Genomic DNA, 24,560 nt, shown 5'->3' on the forward strand with positions numbered 1-24,560 from the left:
ATCAAAATCATGCTGATACTCCAAAAACAGCTTCAAATTTACTTCTGGGTGTATCTTTTAGGCGTAAAAACAATTTTTTTCTTTATAATTTTAAAGAGTCCAGATCCTCAGATTCTCAATATACTTCAAATGTGAATACTTCTGATTTCCTTTTCTTTGTGTTTTAAGCAAAACACGATATCATGGAGATTGGACTTGGGAAGAGCATTTTTTGCCCATTTTCTGACAAGTCAAACCCTGAGAATGCAGTCATTACCAAACTTAAAGTGATACTCGAGAATATGTCAGAAAATGTTGCCCAGATGACCGCTGTCTTACAAGTTTGAAGATATTTGTGATGCTCATCGGCACACCTTGAACATGTCCCTATAGTCAAATTATTTTCTGTCTTAGGGGCACCATCATTTATTGTCCAGGCCTGTTTCATGATTTAAAAAATAAAATAAAATAACATTTATTTATTTATATTTTGTTTAAAATAACAACAATTATAATAATATTAATAATAATAATTGTATTGTTTGTTTTCTTTCTTTCTTTCTTTTCTTTATTTCACCAAAGGTTTACCAACAGTTTTCGCTAATTGTACTTAGCGTTTGTGGTATTTAAGATGTTGATGAAGCATTACAGAACACAACATCTTTTTCGAACGCCATGCTGCCGCCATCTCCTGACCAGTATGTGAAATGCTTGCGGTGACAACTTCCGGCAATCAAAACAAAAATACAGGCCGTTTTTCGATTTTGTCTCCTGCCACATCCTATTTTCGTTTCTGAAGTATACTGTAAATTGAAAATCAAACTAATAAGACTTATCCTTACCCGTTCCAGACAGCCAAACTGCTGTATTTTAATCTATTTCAAAACGAAAATTAAATAACGAGTATTTTTTCTATTTTCAATCTATGTTTCCTAACGTAATATCCAATGACCAAAAGCGACACGCACCATCCACCAAAAATACTTAGCATTGATTAAATTTCAGACATTTGGCTCTATGAAACATTGCAGGCTTTTGTTTTGAAAAAGATTACCTTCAGTGGCGTCAATCCCGGAAGTTTTTTTTTTCCTCCTCTGTCTGCTCTGTTGGGGTTCCAGTGTCCAGCGTCAGTGCATTATTTTCCTGACAAATACGTGGCTTTTAGCAATAATAAATGACAGTACCATCTTGGACATCAGACCTCTAACCGAGGACAGCGTTTTAACAAGGTTAGTAAGTCGTGTGCTCAAAGCAAACGGTTGCGTTTGCCGAATGCTGCAGATATGTTAGCATGGCGCTATCTGGGCTTCGGTCTCCAGCGAATGCATTCTTATCTACATTATATGTCAATTCCTTCTCATTGAATAATACTTCTAGGGGTTAAAGCCGCTCATATGCCTTGCGAATACAAAGTCAATACGTTTTGTCCAAGATCTCGCATAAGCAAAACGTTTAAAATTATGGATTCATTGATTGTTTACTTACTGAAGATGCTTGTTTATGTACCGAAGATACAGGATTTGAAGATGCAGGATTTTCAATCACCCCTAGTTTGTATCAACTTTGTAGGTCTGAGTAAAATCTCGAAGGCTAGTTGATTTACATGAAATCAGAATTATCAGACTCATAAAGACGATTCTAGTAATAGTAATATAAGTTTTGTTTTCCTTTGAAAAATATTAATACTTGCTTATATGAGGTAACATTTTCCCATTTGATAATAATAATAAAAAAAAAAACTAGCATTCTGTAGCAATCCTTGTGGGTGGGTCACTGGTTGGGTAGTTTTCCATATTCTGGACGGTCTGTGAACGCAACACAGACTTTTGTTTTGGTAAAGTAAGCACATTCGTAGCTGTTCTATTCTGGCGTGGTTACGGCCGACAGTTACTTGAAAATTGTTGTTTGTTGTTTGTTTGCCGCTTGGCCTGATTAGTTCATCAACGCTACAATACATGTACTGTACATTAAAAGAGGCTGCGACGACGGCACTTTAATGACAGTGAGTAATGACGAGCAATAATCATTTCGTCCGTCCTAATTTTCATTCATAAAATCGGACACAACATATGGACACATACAGAACTATTTAGCCTCAATATATAGGACAACTCAGATTTATCAGCCGCTGCCTCACACTTATGTGTGCACTCAGTTTACAAAATGCGCAACACTACGGCAGCCGAAAAGTTATAACTGACAAAGGTGAAGTGTTGTTTAAACAGATTAAACATGTTAGACACTTGTCTCAAGGTCTCATGCGTCAAAAAAAATTACGTGCACTTATGGCGCCAGGCTTTAGTTACAGCGGTGATGTTCCTGCTTCCCCCCTTTCCCTCTTTCCTCTCTGTTTCAATGCGCATTTAAATCGCAGCTTCTCACGATTACGTAATCGCGTTTTGTCAAACCGCTTAGCCGTAGTATGTATGTGTATGTAGAAAATGTGGAGGCGGCAGCCACCACCTAATTTGCTCTCCGCCTACAGCCTGAGCGATTTCGCTCAACACAGCAGTAGCGCCCTAGCTTGGCAGCAACTTATTTTAACTGCAGTTGCAGCATTGCGCCATTATGGAGGCGCTATATCAACAGCAGTGCACAGGAAAGACCTTAAGCAACAACCGAAGAAGAAACTGCCTTTTTTTTATTTTATTTATTTTTTTACTTTTTTTGTACCGAAGAAGAAACAGATCATGGAGCAACTGTTGCACATGGCCATTTCCTGGTTCAGCAATCATCGCCAAAGTCAAAACACAATATATAAAATAAACAATAGTGTTTTACAACAACGCTGAACTATAATTACAATTTAATATGTACTAGTGGATGAATTTTCAATGGTTGTAGTTAAAAAAAATTGCGGGTCGCGGCTGACTTATTTTGCTCCAGCCAACCGAGCACGGAGCCTCCCTCGGTGCTCGCCCGGCCCGTGGTCATGCGTCCAGCTTCGGGTGTGGAGGCCTTAGGGACCGCAGGAAGCCTTAAGCTGCCAGGTTGAGTGAGGACTACTAGCCGTTGACTCTGAGACGTGTCCAAAATGAATAAGACTGATGGTGAGTTCCATTTGTGCTCTGCATTCAGAATGAATGAGCGCTCTCTGTGAACTTCGTGTAGCAAAATCATGACGGCAATATTTCATCCACGGTGGAAATGCAAAATGTTTGTAGTCAGTATATATATTGTGCATATTTGACATGACAATGGCTGGCTGGCGGGAGCCTGCTTGTCTTCCTGGTAAACCTGGAAATAGATTTTTCATCTATATGTGAAAGCTTCTGTGCATTTGATGGGCTATACTGTAAAACGTCACCACATCATGCAACGGAAATTCTTATTTTGAATCCTGGAAAAAACAGTGACCAATGCTTCCCAGTGACCAATGCTTCCCAGTTCTCACTTGCGAAATGTTACGGCAGAACCGTTTTAATAAATGAATCCTTTAACATGATAAGTCATATTCTTATTGGAACAATTATCATCGTAATTATTATTGGAACATGGGTGTATTATATGTTGCCTGTAAAAAAAATGAAAGCGAGTCTGTTAATTTACAGAATACATGCACGTAGCACATAGCGCATGGTCAGGATTAGGGATGTTCGAGACCTTGAGTAGTCACCGATACTGATACCAAATACCGATATCACGAGTAAATAAAATTGCCCACTCAAAAATGACAGATGATTTTAAAGAAAGATCTTTATACCCCAATATATTATTTTTCCTTAACATTGCATGAAATTAATGGCAATTCATATAATTTCTAATTTCTTGTTGCTGTTTGTAAAATGGCTAGAGCAGGGCGGCCAATAATGGTATTGTCACCGATTCCTTAAAATAAGACTGGTATTGGCACCGATACCTGTTATCGGTAGTCGCCCATCATAGTCAGGATGGTGCCACCTCTACCTCAATTTGAGCCAGGAAAATCCCTGTAGATATGTGCGTACATGTGTAAAAAATATCCATTGTAAAATTTTAATTGAAATAATGACTAAGCAATAAATCACACATAATGTAATCACACTTATTTGTATATGTATATGAAGAATCAATTATGAACAACAAATTTACATAAATATAAATTATTATGTAGAATGTACATGAAATTTACATTTTAAATAAAGTAAAGGATTTTCCTATAGTGCATTACCTTGATTCAGGTAAGAGCAAATGCCTTTTATCATTTTTTGGCAGGTGTAGATGTTAATATTTTATTATTGGGACTGTATTCAACAATTAACTGCCACATCCCGGCAAGTTACGTTGTTTTTGATAAAACGCAGTGATTGGTGTTTATTTTTGGTTATTCATTGTCCCCCTTATTTCTGAAAGCACTGGTACTTGTTTCTTATTAGGATCTCACTCTGACCGCAACCCCCCCTGTTGGTTAAAATAAAAACAAAGGTAATGTAGAAATTTCCACATATGTTTAAAGTTTATTTCAATAAATTCAGCTGTCATTAAGTACATACATGCTATAAGACATATAGCTTAAAAGAAAAGAGTTACAAACATCTACTGAAAGTTGTTCTATTTTTCACATTAAGCAGATGCCTCTCGTGCTGCTTGCTCCTTCATTCTCTACAGCGTGGTTAGACCCATAGGTGTAGACTCAAGTCATGTGACTTGGACTCGAGTCAGACTCAAGTCATGAATTTGACAACTTTAGACGCAACTTGAAAAAAATGTTAAAAGACTTGCAACTCGACTTGGACTTGACCAACAATGACTTGTGACTTCAATCGGACTTGAGCCCTTTGACTTGAAAAGACTTGCTTCTTCCACCAAAACAAAAAGATTAAAATGTATGTTAACGAGTAATTTCATCTCGGTGTGTGTGTGTGTGTCCGTGTGTGATCTAGGCTGACAGTGACACAGCACCGTCATTCAGACATGTCAAGAAAGGCGCAAACACACCCCGCCTACGCTAAAGCAAACTTCAAAATAAAGCTGACCAAATAATACATTGACACCAATGCAATAGCCTTGGTTGATTTTACTTTGAAGTTTGCCTGCATGGTGGCGTGAACGCCAGCTTGACTACTTCCCTTTGACATTTTGGCTTGCATTATCAACGTTTTTATTGAAATGACATATTTTCTACCACCATCATCATAATGCCACCCCGAAAGTATATTAAATAAAGAATTTAGGACGCAAAGAAACCGCAAGTTAATTACACCATCATTGCGCGATACGATACAAGTCTCCGGCATTCGTGGCTAGTAGCTAAATGTTAGCGTTAGCATCGAGTGCCTGGCTAGCAACCGTAGTTTCACAGCTGTTGCTTGGGTCGCTCGCTTTTCTTATTGTGGACCTATGCAACTTTGTAATCCACTCTCCCTGTTTAAACGACGGGAATGTGCCTTAAATTGCACTTAGATGTATTTATTATTATTAAAAATTAATGAATAGAACTTAGCCTTTATTTATAGTTATTTTATAAAGCACTAGCTTTAAAAACAAAACAAAAAAACATTCAAAATGTCCAATATGGCCATTTGAATTTTAGGAACACAACTTCAAGTGCATTACAAGTGCAATATAACATAAGGCAGGATACCTTCACCTTGTTATTTTATACATGGACCATGTATAAAATAATTATGTATCTTGTCTTATATAGCACTTAAAACGGACATATTAGACATTTTGAGTTCAAATATATGTTTTAAAATTTAATAAGCAAAAGCATTTTATAAAATAAATTAAGACAAAATTCTATTTATTTGATTTCATTTTTTTGTTTTTTGTTTTTTGTTTTAAAAAAACAACAACTAAACAATCCGATCCGTGAATTTTGTGATCAGTTGCACCACTAGTTGTTTGTGTACAAAAACTATGAGGTGGTCAACAAAAATGAATTGCAGTATGTCCAAGATTAGATCACTGACGGAGAGGCAACAACTTCAAACTTCATTCAACATCTGAAGTTGCACAAAGAACGGTAAGTTAGCTAATGTTGTTTATTGGCTAATTATTGTTGCTAGCTGCATAGTTAATGAGACTCACTGGTAACACATAGCAAGCACATAAATGTGTTGCACCATTCTGGGTTCACTCTCTGAGTCCCTGACTCCTACTTTGATGCTCACCCCAAATTAGTGCTGGCCGATTGACGATATTTATCGTGAAGACGGTTGAAAAAAACTGTCATGTCATTTTCTTCCTATCGTCTCTATCGTCATATGTCACTTACAGCAAAAAGCAAAAAAAAAAGTGACTGAGAACACTTGTTTGACAGACAACAGCATTCATTCTGCATGTTTGTTGAACATAGCTGTCACCAGGTGGCAGCCTGAACATGTGGACATGGCAGTGAATGATACATAGCCGTCATACATTATACAACCTTACGGTGCCAAAGTAATCAATGAAAATTAATAGAATACGAGGTGGGTTAATGCAAATAACGAATACTACTACTTTGAAAAACTTAACTAAAATAACAAACCCGTAATTATTAAATAACTTTTTTTTAAGCCCAGCTCAAAGCATGCTGAATATTCCTTTCGGCTCATTGAAATAGTGCCAGCTGTGTGAAGCAGTTTGCGGGTCTAAATGTGCAGTTTTAGCATAATTGAAACACGTAGTTTTAAGTTTTTCTGACAATTCAACGGCAGAAAAAGCCCCCAAAAGCTTCGGTGGGATGCTTACGTTACCTACAAGCTGGGGTACTAAGTCAAGGCGAGATCGGTTCTACCAAGTTACGTGGCAGCATAGCAACAAGCTTTGGCTGGCTAACATTGCACATGTATACATTGCGCTTTTGCTCCTACATTAGTAATCACAGCCTCCGTGGCGGTGTATAAGAAGCACTGCTTCAGCTACGAGTATTGAAGTTCTCACGAAGAGATTACAAGGCGTGATTGAGTAAAATATGTAGAAGCTTTGCTATGCTAACCCCTTTGCTAGCGTTATACTGACATTAATTTAAGTGCATGGGTGATGATGACACTTTTTACAAAGTTCTCGCTGGTACCATGTTAACAGCCTGGCAATAGCCAGATTGATTTGTGCTTCACTCGAGGAAGTTCTCCACAATATCAGTCTGGGACTGCTCTCTGGTTAGACCCGTGCTGCTTGTGACACTAACGCCAGAGGTACGTGCCCCGAGCGCTTGCCGCCAACCTTTGTAAAAGTATAACAAAACATGTAACTATAGTGTTGACATGATTAGCGGATAGGAACAATTTTGTCTGCCTTGATGAGTTGGAGTCTTCAGGATGGGGTTTTCTTAAAATTCTGAGCAGAAGTTACAAATTCCGACATGTTCTGTGTACCTTAAACCCAGGTTTTTGCAGGATTTGCTCAAAAGAGTGTTTAGGCCTTCATGATGTCATAACACAAAGTTTGTGAGTTTTCGTCAATCGCTGTGGGCGTGGCAAGGTACTGTTCGCCAGGAAAACAATGCCGATTTTGAGGGCCAAACATGCACAAAAACTCATGAAGCTTGGCACACACATCTGGTCTGGCAAAATGAGCAATATTTTATCGTGTATTGTGCGATTTTTACAAAAATTACTCACTAGTGCCCCCTAGAAAATTTTAATGAAGCTGCCCCGGTTGTACGTTTAAGCAAGATCTACGAAAACATTTTGGTATTTGAGGGAGCCCAAGACCTACAAATGAACAGGAAGTGAGCTAAAAAATGTTGAATGTCCGATTTTGGCTCATTTTTGCACATTCACAGGGGTTATAAATTTGACCCCTTTTCCTAGACGATACTTTCAATTGAGTTCAAACTTGGCCTGTATCATCTCAAGACCTGGGACAACAACTGGGAAACAATTCATGAGTTTTCTAAATACGATATGATGGGGGCGGGGCCTCAAACTGTGTTTCATATTCGCCACAAAGGAAAAAAATGTTTAAGAACTCCCTTGTACATGCTCCAAAAAATCCCAAACTTCTCATGTATGTTAATACTCACAACCTGAAGGCATCTATATGATAATATTTGGTTATATCTATATTGCCCACAAAGTGGTGACAAAAATTGACATTTGTATCTACTGCACCAAGCCCGTGAAAGGGATTCAGTTGAACATTTGTCACAGAAGCCTTAACATGTTAATCATGCCCCACACCAAATATTGTGACTTTTCGGCAAAGGGCGTGGCCATGGCGGCACATTTGAGACTCCAGTGCTGAAGGCATCTACAAACTTATATTTCATCATACTGATAGCGCCACCTAATGGCAATTTTTTAAAAGTTTTTTTCTTTGACGTTTTTATCCAATCAAATCAACTGGATCCACCTCATATTTGCTCACAAGAATGTTTAAGCCTTTATGATGTCACAACACGAAGTTTGTGAGTTTTCGCGAATTGCTGTGAAAGGCAGTGTTTGCCAAGAATACAACGCCGATTTTGAGGGCCTAAACATGCACAGAAACTCATGAAACTTGGCACACACATCTGGCCTGGCAAAATGAGTAATATTTTAATGTGTATTGTGCGATTTTTACAAAAATTACTCACTAGCACCCCCTAGAAATTTTTAACGAAGCAGCCTCGGTTTTACGTTAAAGCAAGATCTATGAAAAATAATTTGGTATATGAGGGAGCCCAAAACCTAAAAAAAAAGTCTCTTGGACCCATATGCTAAAATGAACAGGAAGTGAGCTATGAATTTTTGAATGTCCCATTTTTGCCAATTTTTGCATATTTACAGGGGGCATTCTTTTGGCCATTTCTCCTACACGTTTGATCCGATTGACTTTAAACTTGGCATGGACCATGTGAAGACCTGGCCCATCAACAGGGGGAAAAAAATCTTGACTTTTAAAAATTCTATTTGACGGGTGCGTGGCATAATTTTTTGTTTCATATTTCCTTCGCCATTAAAGACAAAATGCGTAATAACTCCCCGGTACGTGCTCTAAAAAATCCCAAACTTCACATGTATGCTTGTAGTTACAACCTAAAGTTATCTCCAAGACAATAGTCAGTTATAAATATAGCGCCACCTGGCCCTTGGGTCGACAAAAAACATTGCGAGACATAAGGTATTTTGTCTAAAATTTGGATACTCTTTGTAAGTGCAATAACTAAGTCATTTATGAATATTTTTTTTTTTACTTTCCACCACTCAAAATATTAAGTGGCATCACCCCTATCCACACATATGTACTTTTTTATTTATTTATTTATGTATTTATGATGCCCGCTATAGACAATATTGTCCTATGAGTAAAACTAATGATGCTAAATGTATATATGTACTCATCACACCTGGCAAAAAAAAAAAATCTATTTGTAAAGGTTTATTATGCCATTTAAAAAATAAAAATAAAAATCTGCTTCGAATCTGCCAGTACCCCAATGTGCCAGTACCCCAATGTGCAAGTACCCCAAAGTGGCCCGGGCTGCGAGGGCTCTTTATAGCTGCCCGCAGCTCTAGTTTCTCTTTTTTTTCTTAACAATGTGACTTTCATTTGTACCTACCATATCTAGTATGCCATTTAGAAAACATGATATACTTACACAATGCTTTTGCCATAAGAATAACGTCCATAAAGTGTTTTGCTGGAACAATTTCAAGTCATTTTAAAATGTTATTAGTACTTGGTAATATTCAAATGTTCCTACATTTGTTCAATTCAATAAAATCCATGCACACTAACAGAAATGGTAAAATATTAGAAACATCATCCATATATAACAAAACTTCTACAAACATAAAAAAATTAAAGACATTGAAATATGTAGTAAAGTGTTGTTACCATGTTTACCATATCCCCACTGTCGAGACATTCATGGCTCATAACTCAGTTACTATCCACTTAAACTTTCACTACATATAATTAATTATTAATAACACCTTAATTTTTACAGGTTTTAATTTTTCTAATTGGCGCACTACAGTGTTCCCTCGTGTATCACTGGGTTAACATTATTTTTATTAAAAATTACATGGTTTTACAATTATTTTTTTTTAACAAAAGCAACTGCATAATTACAAAAACAATAGGGACCTCGTAGCCATCACTGCTCGGGCCCTAATTTGCGATAGAGCATGTCTTGGAGGGGCAGAATTTTTAGGTCTGCTCAGTCAGGCATTTTTCAAAACTAATTGTATTATACTACATCTTGTTTTATTTACAGACATATAGCTAAGTTCAATTTAATCATTTATTTCCAAAAAGTCTGCCCACTCTTTTCTTATAATTTTATCAAACTCTGCGTCGTTTAGCAGTGAGATGTTAAAACGCCATGTCGGTGGTGGTTTAAAGGTATAATCAACTTGTAGGGAAAGGGAGACTGGTGCATGGTCGCTAATAATAATAGGATTTATTTTTGTAACAGTTTTATCAGCAATAGAGTCATTCATAAGAAAATAATCAATTCTTGAAAAAGACCTGTGCACAGCGGAAAATAAGGTAAATTCCTTCTTATTTGGGTTTTTAAGTCTCCAGCTGTCGACGAGGCCAAAATCATCCATATATTCCCCTATTACTTTAGTAGATTGTAATCGCCTTGTACATGTTGTATTATTAGAACGGTCTATTAATGGATTTAAGACTGTGTTAAAGTCTCCTCCAATAATAATAGTAGAGTTCGCTGCTAAATCAAACAGCTGAGAGAAAAATTCATGGAAAAAGGCCGGATCATCATTATTAGGGGCATATAAATTACCAAGTGTATATATTTTATTAAATATAGTCACCTGAATAATAATGTATCGGCCCTCTGGGTCTGTTATTGTATTATTTAGAGTAAAGAGTAAATTCTTATGTATGAGTATACAGACTCCTCTTTGTCTACTGTTATAAGGGGCAGAGTACGCTTGGCTAAAATTCTTATCAATAAGTAATTTTTCTTCAGATTTTTGTAGGTGGGTTTCTTGTAGGAGGCAAATATCTGCTTTTAATTTTAAGAGATGGTCTAAAGTTTTTATTCTTTTTGCCTGTGAGCGAGCGCCACAAACATTCCAGGAAACCAGAACAAATTTATGCATACAAACAATATAGACTCAGTCCTGTGTATATATCTGCATAGGCCATTCATCAATATTGGCATGTTATAGGATAGACTCAAAGTGGTTAGGTGATTTATGTAATTTGTGTAAAATATGAGGTGACGTGTAAGTAAATATAACAGTGAAAAAACGAGTAAGGAGGTGAAAGTGAAGGAAGCCTCGCCTCACTTCTACTACTGACTTCTACCCGATCTTGTCCAAAAAGAGTCATCGCTGCCATATAATGCCCATAAATAGTCATTATACTAACTCGATCTGCTTGATACTTTGAGCACAGATGGCTAAGGGAGTCTGTGCCATGGCCATGGTCTTTCTGGAGTCCACCACGCCCGCTGGATTCCTTAGGTCTTTTGGCACCCGGCTCTCAGGACCAAGTTAATGTTGGGTTTATTCAACCTAGAACATTGAATAAACAGACACGGAAGGAAGACAAGAGATATAGACTCGTGAGGAGAATGAACAGAAATGTGCAGATCACAACCTCCTGCCCATTCTGACACATTCTGTCGTTCTTCCTCTTTTTATTGGGTTGACCTACCACATGGACATTACTGCTCTGAGGGGTTTGGGGAAACACGTAGCAGCAATGTGACAATAATTTACAAAAAGTCATTACACAGGCAACAAAGCAGACATCCTTTAACACTAAAAGCTTCTCAGCCATAAAAATGTTCCGGTCATTTGTCTTGTGATGAGGGCACATTTCCTGTCTTGTGTTGAAGCTTCATGACTGCATTCGTCTCGAACTCACACAGTTCAGAGGTCACAAGGTTGAATAAATTCTTTACAATTAATAAAATACAAAAAAATTGGATAATTAAGATACATTAATCTAACATCCGGCTCTTCCAGGCTGTGCAAATATGTTTTTTTAACATTACTGTACAAAGTATTTTGTTGTAAATATCGACTTTAAAGGGGAAATCCGATTTAAATCGAAATTCGGATTACATCGCCAGCGTAGGAACAGAACTCCGCCGTAACTTGAGGACTCCCTGTAATAATAATACTGCAAATTTAGTTATATTTATTTTCAGACAATCATAAGAATATTTTATGCATACATTTTGGTGACACACTTTTCATTCATAATACCACAAAAACGAACAGGTTGCTGCGTGTAACCTGTGACTGTTTTTTTTCGTTCTTTCTCAAAGGAAGAAAATATGAAACCTGTTCTCCCGTGCTTGCGTGGGTTTTCTCCGGGTACTCCGGTTTAATTAAACACTCCAAATTGTCCATAGGTGTAATTGTGAGTGTGGATGGTTGTTCGTCACTGTGTGCCCTGCGATTGGCTGGGAACCAGTTCAGGGTGTACCCCGCCTACTGCCCGAAGCCAGCTTCTTCAACCCTGTTTTCATGCCTGATTTATGAATGGGACCTCTGGAAAAAAATTGCAGACACATTTATGACAAATACGATGAATTACAACTGGATTGTGAGCAAATGCGCATGTTGGTGAAACAATTGATTCGTGATAATGGCGACAATTACGAATAACTCCGAACACAAATGCGACATACTCCGACCAATTATGAACCCTGGCGAAACGCAACTTTTCGCAACGTTCAGGAACGCTTGCAACTCATTGGCTTTACTACCTTATTTTACACATGGACCATGTATAAAATGAGAATGTTTCTGCCTCATATTTCACTTAAAGTTGTGTTCCTTAGTCCTAAACGGCTATATTAGACATTTGAATTAATTTTTTTATTTGATTTAATGGGAAAAAGCGTTTTACAAAATAAATGAAAACACTAAATATTAAACGGCTATATTAGACATTTTGAATAGATTTTTTATTTATTTAGTGCGGATAAGCATTTTATATAATAAATGACGAGGAAGAACTATTCATCTTTTTTTTCTTTTTTCTTTTTTCTTTTTGCTGATACAAAAAAACGATCCAATCCGTGGCTCAAATCCGTGATCCGATCCGAGCCATGACTTTTGTGATCCGTTGCACCATGGGCGGGATATGCAGCTGTGACAAAAGTACGAGAGGCGTGACAAACTACCAAACCTAACATGGTGACACCGGTGGATGAATGCATGGACGCTGGAAGCTTACGAAATTCCCGAAAATATTTCATTTTTACGAGGCCTTTTCGTCGCAGTTTTACCAAAGTTATCATTGGAATCATTATTTGTACAATTTTTTTGTATTCAAAAATGTTTATTCTTTTTGCTTGTGAGCGAGCACCACAAACATTCCAGGAAACCAGAACTAATTTATGCATGCAAACAATATAAACTCAGTCCTGTGTATACAGGGATGTGATTTTTCCGCTTTTTTTTATCTCCCCCCCCCCCCCCCAAAAAAAATAAATATCAGTTTTTGTAGTTCATTGTGTATGCACATGACTCCGACAGATAACATCTTCTGCTATAACAAAGACATTTGTGGTATGCTCTAATATGAGTTACTTTTCATTTGGTCATGATACAATTATTTGTTCATGAAATTTGAAATCTTCAACATTATTTATGTGTTAACTTAGTAATCACATTAGTTAGATATGATGATATTCTCAGTGATAGTTTTTAAAAGCAAAGGCAGTCCAATGTTTTTGAATGTGACTGATTTTGAGTTGACTAAAACTGCCATTTTATATGGGATAGTTCAATATACATTGAAAATTTATGCTGTTGTTTTGTCTATTTCTTTGTCATGTGAGTGCATTGAAAGTACTTAAAAACACGGAAAACCCATGAGCTCTGGACCTAGCTGGGTGCCAGCGACCCCAGACCCCCGGCTAAATTTTCAGATAATTTCACTTTGGTCAAATCACATCCCTGTGTGTATATATCTGTATAAGCTACTTGTTAATATTGGTTAGGTGGTTTATGTGATTTGTGTGAAATCAGAGGTAACGTGCAAGTGAATATAACAGTGAAAAAACGGGGAGAGAGGTGGAAGTGAAGGAAATTAGTCGGGGGTGAAGCATGTAACAATACACCAGTAACTGGTAACCTAAGCATGATTTTTTGTTTAAATATATTTTAGATATAGTTATGTATTAGTATTATATTTTAATATAGCCTATGCATAATGAGTATTCATATTTTAGGTTTTATAACCACATATACAGTATATGTATACATCTAATAATCAAACAAAGTTTTGTTGCCAATTAGAACAACCAGGGAGGGGAGTTTGGGTTCCGGAAGAGTTGACCGTCGATGTATAGCTTATCAACGACTATCGTAGTCCGTTTACCCTCCTGCCTATTTTTTCTCATTGTAGGAACCAGTACCTTTTGCCGCTCATTAATCTCTCTTGGGAATTGGTCATTCATTCCAAAAGAGGTCCCTTTAAGCTCCCGTCCATTACTTTTAACAAATTCTTTCTGTTTAAAATGCTCAAACTTAGCGTTAATAGGACGGGGTTTGTTGTCCCTACGGGCTCCAAGACGATGTACACGGGGAAAAGAGATATTATTTACCGTCTCCTGAGGAATTTTTTACAATGTCGTCATAATTTTTTTTATCTCGGCCTCTGGATTGTCATAGGTATTCTTGGATATGCCTGAGAATATTAAATTATCCCGCATGCTACGGGATTGGACATCCAAAACAGTTTCTTTTAGCGTTTTATTCCCCTTTTTAATCGTTTACAACTCGGGAGGCGTGACAAACTACTAAACCTAACATGGTGACACCGGTGGATGAATGCATGGACGCTGGAAGCATACAAAATTCCCGAAAATATTTCATTTTTACGAGGCCTTTTCGTCGCAGTTTTACCAAAGTTATCATTGGAATCATTATTTGTACAATTTTTTTTGTATTGTATGTACTCTTTATTAACTCATTCATTCCCAGCCATTTTCAATGAACCAATCCCCTTCACCCACGGCTGTTTTACTGGATTTTGACTGATTTTGCAAGGCCCACAGAATATTGGGTTCTATTGCTATAAAAAAATGGAACCGACAAAAAGAAAGATTAGAGTCTCTTCTTACATCAGGAAAAAAATATTATTCTATCTGTTTCTGTTTTGCAGCATTAAAATATAGCTAAGCTTCATCATTATTCACAAATCTATTTAAAACTGAGTAAATTAGCTTTTTTTCAACATGGCCCCTGCTTGATCTCTTTTGCTCTGCTGCCACCTGCTGGCCGTTTGTGCAATAACTACCAAATAATCTTGGCTACAAATCTATATCGTCCTGTGTTTTTTCTTTTTTAAGACAAAAAAAAAAAGGTGCTTTACCTTGACTAGTTTCGGCGACGACTGGCGGCTTCCTCAGAAGCTGTCAAACTGACAGTAATGACTTGTCTTATGAGCTGATGTTCCTGGGCGTAGCCGGCGTGGCAGAACTGTCATGTGACGCTCCATGCCGACTACGCCCTCTGTCGCTCGATGATCTCCAGAGAAGTGGATCCCATGTGTGGGAAAGTTGAAAAGTTCCTTTGTCCCTGTTTAGTGTGTCCGGTCCCGTTTCCTGATCTCTATTGCTTATTTTATCCATCTATTGTATTCTGAATCCTGTATTTCGTTGCATGCTAATTCTGTTGCTAGTATGAAATCTTTATGTGGTATCCTTCGAGGGTGTTATGGCAAAATTAAATCTCTTTTTTAGTACATTTTCCTTGGTTTTTGGTCACATGCAACTTGATAGGTTTGCTAACCATTTTTAGTTGTTTGTTGAGCAGTTGGATTTCTTTCTTTCTATCAATGTGTTCAATTTGTTTGTGTCGCTGTTTTATATTCTGAAATAATTTTTCATATATTTGTTTTAGGTGGTTTATGCCCTTATCTCGTTCCTCTTGTTCCATAGGATAAGTGCATTGAAAAGTTGCCAGCTCCTCATCTGTGTTGCATTTCAACATTTCGATTTTGTTTAACACCATTGTTATTCCCCCCTTTACTAACTTCCTTTTCGCTTTATTAACTATATTTTGTGCATTTCTCGTGTGTAGTGTTTTTTTTTTATTTCAAGGCTTTGTGGTGTTATTCCCTCATCTTTGCACCTTCTCAGGTGGTTGTTAAAACGAGCTTGTGTTATTTTCATTTTCTCCAAACAGCGGAAAGCTGTGATACATTTTTGTCCGTATCTTCCACTTAAATGGCTAAAAAAAATCATCTTGTCTACTAATCTATATCTCCTGTGGTTTTTATTTTTTAAGACAAAAAAAAGGTTGTGCTTTACTTTGACTAGTTTCGGCGACAACTGCCGCCTTCCTCAGAACCTGTCAAACTGACATTTGTGATGTGTCTTATCAGCTGATGTTCCTGGGCGGAGCTGTCATGTGAAGCTCCACGCCGACAACTCCGTTGCTCTACTTTGGACCTCAGAACATCCTATTGCACACAAACTGTCAGTTGTTAGAACATTATTTGAACGCACAAGCATCATTACGGACATAGAAGACAGAAAGAGAGAAGAAAAACACATAGAAACAGCACTAAAAAAATTGTCAACAGCCATGATGGGCAATAGAAAATGGCAAAAATCTGGTAAAAAAAAAAAAACTAAAGAGAGAACAAAAAATAAACAAATTAAAAGAACACACAATGAATACAAGGAAACAATCACATTACCATATATTAGAACAAATACAGCGATCAATGAGAAAACACAATATAGGTATTAGGGGTGTCCCAAAAAATCTATTCTCATAAGAATCGCGATTCTCATTTAGTACGATTCAGATCCGATTTTAAATGTCCCAAAATCGATTTTATTAAAATGATTTCATACTGTCCTACCTTTGTTTGTATGCCTTTATTGGGAGCGCTGTTCATGTTGTACCCGATTTGGCCACTTAGGGGCAGTGTGGTTCCACGCGGTCTGATACACTATTAAGTTGTTGCCACATTAGAGAGTAGAAGGAAAAAGTCCAGATCAAGTTATTCCAATAAAAGTTGATTTTTTGCAGCATGGAGCCGTTCTTTGTGCCGCAAGTAGAGCACTAGTTAGCATTAGCGAGTCAGACTGGAGTAGATCATTAACGGTTCCTTGAACATCTATAAATTAAAGCAAAAATCATTGTCAATCAAATCATTTTGAATCAAAAATCGCTCTTAACCGAAAATCGATTCTGAATCGAATCGCACACCCCAAAAAAACGGAATCGAATTGTGAGACATTTAAAGATTCCCAATAGGTACAATAAATAAGCCACACAAAAAACTAAGGCAGGAATTAGTGCAACCAAAGGACAGTATACATCCAGACACTAAATGCAATGTAATATATGAAATACACTGCAAAACCGGCAATAAAACCTATGTTGGGGACCCAGGAAGATCTTTCAACATAAGGAAAAAAGAACACCAAAAGGAATGTGACAAGCAAACAGCAACACATTACACTAGAGCAGAAAACGAAAGGGCCACACAAGAAAACCTAAAATCCGTCCTATCGGCTCACTGCAAACGAGAAAACAACATCATGGACTAAGACAAAACAAGCATCATTGGAAGAGAAGAACAAAAATACAAAATATGGATAACAGAAGCAATAGAGATCAGGAAATGCAGACTGGACACACTAAACGGAGACAAAGGAACTTTTCAACTTTCCCACACATGGGATCCACTTCTCTGGAGATCATTGAGCGACGGAGGGTGGAGTCGGCGTGAAACATCACATGACTGCTCCGCCACGCGAGCTACGCCAAGAAACATCAACTGATAAGACACGTCACAACTGTCAGTTTGACAGCTTCTGAGGAAGGTGGCAGTCGTTGTCGAAACTAGTCAAGGTAAAACACAACCTTTTTTTTTGTCTTAAAAAAGAAAAACTACAGGACATTACCATTTCTTCAACCGTTGTTTGCAGTTGAGAGGCTGCATTAAAGCCTTCTGTATGCGCTAGCATAAAAATACATTAAAAAAAGGATAAGTCTTTGGGAAACTTAAAATAAAACATATTTATACATTTTTGAGAGCAAATGATTTAAAAATCCTTTTAGGATGATTTTGTCTCATGTCTCGAACACTTAATAGTCCATCCATGTCTTAGTGGTTGTGTTGTCCCAATGCTGATACCACAAAGCAGCAACTGATCTTAATCAAAAACAGTCTTGACTTCTTTGTGAGTGTCTACATTTGGCGTTGGAAAGACAAAAATCATGTTCTAGGAAGTAATAAAATATGTTGCCAGATTTTCCTGTGCATAAAGCACAGGCACTGTAAAATATAATAAAACAGCTTTCTCTGTATTGTAAAATTTGATATTAAAAGGAATTTCTGCATTATAATCCCACAGGTCTCCAATCTCCATCATAGAAGGCTTGTGCAGCCATGGAACACCAGGCTGTGGATGATGACATCTGCATCCTCAAACATGAGACAGCCTACACTGCTGCGGGAGAGAGCCCTGTATCAGTGTGTGCGGGAGATGAATCAGTAGCTTCTCATTTTGCCCTCGTCACAGCTTATGAAGACATCAAAAAGCGACTGAGAGAGACTGAGCGAGATAATACTTTCCTTAGGAAACGAGTGAAGCAGCTGGAGGATAAGGTATGGATATCAGTATAAATGCAATGTTAAAGTTAGGCTAACCAAAGATGTGGATAATTTCAGATACATTTATCAAAAGTGTTAGGAATGACCAGTTGAAAAGGAAATTGATGTAATAATGAAATGAGAATTATTTTAGGAAATTATTAGCAAAATCAAAACACCGTAAAACATTGTGGTTAAAATAACATCAATATTGCATTTGTCCCTCTTGGGCAGATTTATTTTCATTACAGTAGATTTTACACTGATCTGATAGGTTGGATAGCATTTTGTGTGAAATCGGTGATGGGATGTAATGTCTTAATTAGGGGTGAGAAAAAAAGCGCGGTTTTACGGTAATTATAAATGGGGCTTTATCTTCATCATATGTTTACTAAGCCTGACATATTCGCTTGTCTTGTTCAAACATATTAAGTTGTCGAAACCTACAATGGCCATTTGATGCAGCAACGGTAACGCACACAGAAAGGTTTTTCAAATAACTTACTTAGTAGTGGGCAATATGACGATATTAGATCATTAAGGACTTTAATGTGTTGACGATCTCATAAAGCTGAAATAAATGGTAATAAATGTTCTGCGTTATTTAAAAGTAAAACTCTTTTTTAAATCAATTTACCAATTACTTTTCAATATATAAAGCTTGACAACAACAAAAATGTAAAATTTAAAACAAATGAGTCAGAGAGGAATAGTAAAAAAAAATAAAGGTATAACATTTTACAATTACTGAAGTATAACTAATACGCATTAGTTCATTTTACAAAAGACAGTGTGAAGCAAAGTTCTGTGCAATGAACAATACAATAGTGTTAATTTTAGTTTTTAATAAATTTATTGATACACACACACATATTTGCCTCTTTGTATTATGAGGACATTTTTTACAAACCCGTTTAATTGTGTATTACAGGGACACCCCTTTTCGCTAATGCTAGAGAGATGGGACTTGCACCCAAATTTTTTGGGGAGGTTGTCCAGGAAAATTTCACTTAAAACATGAAAAAACTCAACTCATGAAAAAAAGAAAAACTAACGTAATTTTGTGGACATAGATAATGACCTAAATAAGCCATGCCCATGGCAAAAATGGTAATTATGAGGACCAACTCACATTACAACGACAAAATTTACACAACACACAGCTACCATGTCACTGAAGTGACTTGAAAGTTCTGGCATTCTGACTTTACACAAACTAGAATGGCATTGATGTTTAATGATTTACCTGATATGAGGACACATTGTTGTGCATAACAATACTGTGAAATGCAAAGTCATACCTGATCTTCTGAGCTTCTTATGTGAACAGGTTATGTAGGTAAAGTACAGCTTTGGAATGGATAAGCTAGACATGAAACCAGATGCAAAAGAGTCAGTGAACATTGAACATTTTATTCTTCAAAACATGACTACCTCTCATCTTAAAGGATGAGCAGTTTTCTCATACCTGATTCCTGGAATACCTTCGGATTTCTGAAAGAGGTTCAATGTAGGAAGTGTCCAAATTACTGTGAGAATCTGGAACATATTCCTCTGCTGATGAATCCTCACTTGAACTGCATACATCAGCAACCTATTTTTTTAAACAAAAACAATTATGACATACATACAGACATACATATACATATCGCCGCTGTCCTGTGAAGAACACTTGCACCATATTTTCCAGACTATAAAGCGCACCGTGATACAAGCCGTGCCGCCAAGAAGGATCGCTACCGTTTTTCACAGGACAGCGATGATATACATATATACAGTAGATGCACACATACATATGTATATATACAGTGCCTCTAAAATTAACACCTGCCAGATGCGGGTTAAAATAAATTTTGGCGGGTGGTCATAAATATTTACTAGCTTTACTTGGCCGGTAATTAGTGATGTTATGCTCGAAATAGACGCTCGAGACAAGTAGCTCCTGACATTGATGGGCTAATGTGCTAAAGTTCATTTACCAAAGGTAAGTTGTCTTCATCAATCAGTTTAGCATTTTTAAAACAGGATATGTGCCAGATGCTGGAGCAAACTAGAAAAACATTTAGAACCTAAAGTTTGTGCATATACTAAAGATTATTATAAATCTAGTCACCACATTTATTCGAAAGATGAGATGAAGCATTTAACAAGACGGATAGTTAATATGCTTAATCTATGGCATTGCCCCTAAAACATATCTTGTGTGATACAGTCCTTCAGTTACATTAGACTTTTCTATTTTACCGAGTCAGACAGTCGTTAAGATTGAGACAATTGCTCAACATTTAGCTGCTTGCAACTAAAGACAGAGGTATAAACATGGGTCATAATTTATCCTCTTGACTAAATTATATTCATTCAATGAAAATGCCTGCACTATTAATTCTGGTTGAAACAAAGACCCATTGCAGATACAAATAACACACGAGATAAAATACCCATCATACCAGTCCATTTTAGTGCAGAGAAAGGTCCAAAACATAAAGCACATTTATCTAAGCTTGATACAAGTGAATAAACCACATTTACACTTCTGTTAAAAAAAAGAAAAGAAAAAAGTAATAGTGAGTTCACCTCTAAAATCCACCATAAATAAATTAATGGAACAAAAAGATCACTACAGTGCATAATCTAAATCACCAAACTCCCAACAAATCTTCAATTTGTGATATTTTAAATGTTGACTTGTAGGAATTTTAGTCCCATACAAGCTTATTGTTGGATACAGTATTTTGAACGTCTTGGCAATACACAAAAACAATTGTTGTGATTATATTTGTTAATTATATAATTCATCCCTAGCATCTACTCTTCACTCCTAACGTCTTGCTTCTGAAAACTGATTTCAATATCAATATTCAAAAATAAATCTCGTCACCTGGTTAACTTTGTCTGTGACAGCTATGTCTTCAGGTTGTGCTTCAGTTGAAACCTGGTACAAATGAAGAGGAAAAATACAAATAAAATGCAATTCTTAGTAACACACAAGACTGTACCTGTGCATTTACACAGTTACAGTACATACAGAACAATGAATAGGTTTAAGTATTGTGAATGCAAACATTGTATTTGCCATTACAAAAATAAATAAATACATCCGTCAGCACTAGTCTAGTGGTTTATGTAAATTGGTCTATTTTTCACAATGAAACAATTAACAGAAAATACAGTCCTCAGAGAGTCCATACCTGACCAGAGTATGAATTGTGAGGACCGTATCTGTAACTCCAAGCCCTGAAAACTTATTTTACACTCACAGTGTATTAATACACAGTCCTCAGAGTGTCAGTTATTCACAACTACGACATTGTGAGGACTATATCTGCGAGGGCTGCACAGTATTGACAAAACATGCAAAACAGGTGTTTTATACAGTGATGGAGATTATTTTGAGATGGACCTAAAAAAAGATCTATCTATCTATCTATCTATCTATCTATCTATCTATCTATCTATCTATCTATCTATCTATCTATCTATCTATCTATCTATCTATCTTTTTATAATCCAATGAAAAAACTCCACGTTAATGCGGAATAATAAGAATGCTCATTGTGATCTAATCTTATCCAATTAAGTTATTTTTTGTTAGTAATGCCCCTCGATACAGTTCTCGTATGGCGAGGCGTAATTAAGGTAGTCTCTGATTGGTCAAAGTCAGACTAAAGTATACAATCCAATATTCATTTGTTGCATGTCTTTGCAATACACATATTGCATTAGCCATTCGTGCGGAAATATATATTATTATATATTGTGCAACGTCTTGCTTCTGAAAAATGTATTTCAACATCAATATTCAAAAAGAAATCAAGTCACCTGTTCAACTTTGTCTGTGACAGCTATGTCTTCAGGTTGTGCTTCAGTTGAAGCCTGGTACACATAAAGAGAAAAATACATATAAAATTAAATTCTTGCATTTACACAGTTACAGTACATACAGAACAATGAATAGGTTAAAGTATTGTGAATGCAAACAAATTTTATTTGCCATTACAAAAATAAATAAATAAATCCATCTGCACTACAGGCCCATACTAAAGAATCTTTTACCAATACTCACCTTTGAATGAATTATTATATGTTATGGTGAAGCCATCCTTGTCTTTACATAAGGATGAAAAGTATGCTGCCTCTTCTTTGGGTTTAACTTTTGCCCTCTGTGGCCTCATGACTGACAGATCTCACTGAAGATAATGATCTAAAGCTATAGAAAAAAATTAGTTTCAATCAGTTTGATAGGTAACTTGGTGCAGATGTTTTGAAGTTGACTTTCAGTGTACCATGATAGCCTGTGCAGTGTGCAGTAAATGTGCCAACGAAAATTAAATACAGTGGATAGCACAGCTCTGCTAAACATTTGCATAAATTAAATGTAATGAACACTTACAGACTTGACTGAAATATTTCTATTGAAAGAACAAATTTAAGTAAACACAAATGCAGCAATTTACCAAATTACAAGTGATTACTTTATTTATACTGTACTGGTAAGCCATTGTATATTTTCACATCACAAACCAACCTATCAAATCAGCCTACTAATCTTATTACCGCTTTCCCAGCTTCCCAGAGAAGAGATGGAGATAAGTCTGGAGAGTCATTTATTTCCAAACAGTCTGCCCACTCTCTTCTTATAATTTTGTCAAACTCCGTGTCATTTAGCAGTGAGATGTTAAAACGCCATGTCGGGGGTGGTTTAAAGGTATAATCAACTTGTAGGGTAAGGCAGACTGGTGCATGGTCACTAATAATAATAGGATGTATTTTTGAACTAATTTTATCAGCAATAGAATTATTTGTAAGAAAAAATAAATTATTGAAAAAGACCAGTGCACAGCGGAAAAGAAGGTAAATTCCTTCTTAGTTGGGTTTTTAAGTCTCCAGCTGTCGACAAGGCCCAAATCATCCATATATTACTTTAGTAGATTATACATGTTGTATTATTAGAACAATCTATTAATGGATTTAAGACTGTGTTAAAGTTCCCTTCAATAATAATAGTAGAGTTTGCTGCTAAATCAAACAGCTGAGAGAAAAATTCATGGAAAAAGGCCGGATCATCATTATTAGGGGCATATAAATTACCAAATGTGTATATTTTATTAAATATAGTCACCTGAATAATAATGTATCGGCCCTCTAAGTCTGTTACTGTATTATTTAGAGTAAAGAATAAATTCTTATGTATAAGTATACAGACTCCTCTTTGTCTACTGATATACACTTGAGTACACTTGACTAAAATTCTTGTTAATAAGTATTTTTTTTCCAGATTTTTGTAGGTGGGTTTCTTGTAGGAGACAAATATCTGCTTTTAATTTTAAGAGATGGTCTAAAATGTTTATTCTTTTTGCTTGCGCCACAAACATTCCAGGAAACCAGAACTAATTTATGCATGCAAACAATATAAACTCAGTCCTGTGTATATATCTGTATAAGATACTTGTTAATATTGGTTAGGTGGTTTATGTGATTTGTGTGAAATCAGAGGTAACGTGCAAGTGAATATAACAGTGAAAAAACGGGGAGAGAGGTGGAAGTGAAGGAAATTAGTCGGGGGTGAAACATGTAACAATACACCAGTAACTGGTAACCTAAGCATGATTTTTTGTTTAAATATATTTTAGCCAGGGAGGGGAGTTTGGCTTCCGGAAGAGTTGACCGTCGATGTATAGCTTATCAACAACTATCGTAGTCCGTTTACCCTCCTGCCTATTTTTTCTCATTGTAGGAACCAGTACCTTTTGCCGCTCATTAATCTCTCTTGGGAATTGGTCATTCATTCCGAAAGAGGTCCCTTTAAGCTCCCGTCCATTACTTTTAACAAATTCTTTCTGTTTAAAATGCTCAAACTTAGCGTTAATAGGACGGGGTTTGTTGTCCCTACGGGCTCCAAGACGATGTACACGGTGAAAAGAGATATTATTTACCGTCTCCTGAGGAATTTTTTACAATGTCGTCATAATTTTTTTTTATCTCGGCCTCTGGATTGTCATAGGTATTCTTGGATATGCCTGAGAATATTAAATTATCCCGCATGCTACGGGATTGGACATCCAAAACAGTTTCTTTTAGCGTTTTATTCCCCTTTTTAATCGTTTACAACTCGGCTGAAACAGCCGCGAGTGAAG

At 36.6% G+C, this 24,560-nt stretch overlaps 1 protein-coding gene across 2 annotated transcripts in view; it reads left to right on the top strand.

The window, feature by feature from the left end:
- Positions 1-1,047: 1,047 nt before the first annotated feature.
- Positions 1,048-24,560, top strand: part of azi2 (5-azacytidine induced 2) — a 70,456-nt gene continuing 46,943 nt past the window's right edge. For both annotated transcript variants that reach the window (XM_077574835.1, XM_077574834.1), the window contains exons 1-2: positions 1,048-1,208; positions 18,188-18,441. In XM_077574835.1, the coding sequence (XP_077430961.1) occupies positions 18,223-18,441 (219 nt within the window). In that variant the 5' untranslated portion in view covers positions 1,048-1,208; positions 18,188-18,222. The remainder of the gene's footprint in view (positions 1,209-18,187; positions 18,442-24,560) is intronic.

The sequence above is a fragment of the Vanacampus margaritifer genome, chromosome 9 (genome assembly GCF_051991255.1).
Source record: "Vanacampus margaritifer isolate UIUO_Vmar chromosome 9, RoL_Vmar_1.0, whole genome shotgun sequence".
Lineage (NCBI taxonomy): Eukaryota > Metazoa > Chordata > Actinopteri > Syngnathiformes > Syngnathidae > Vanacampus > Vanacampus margaritifer.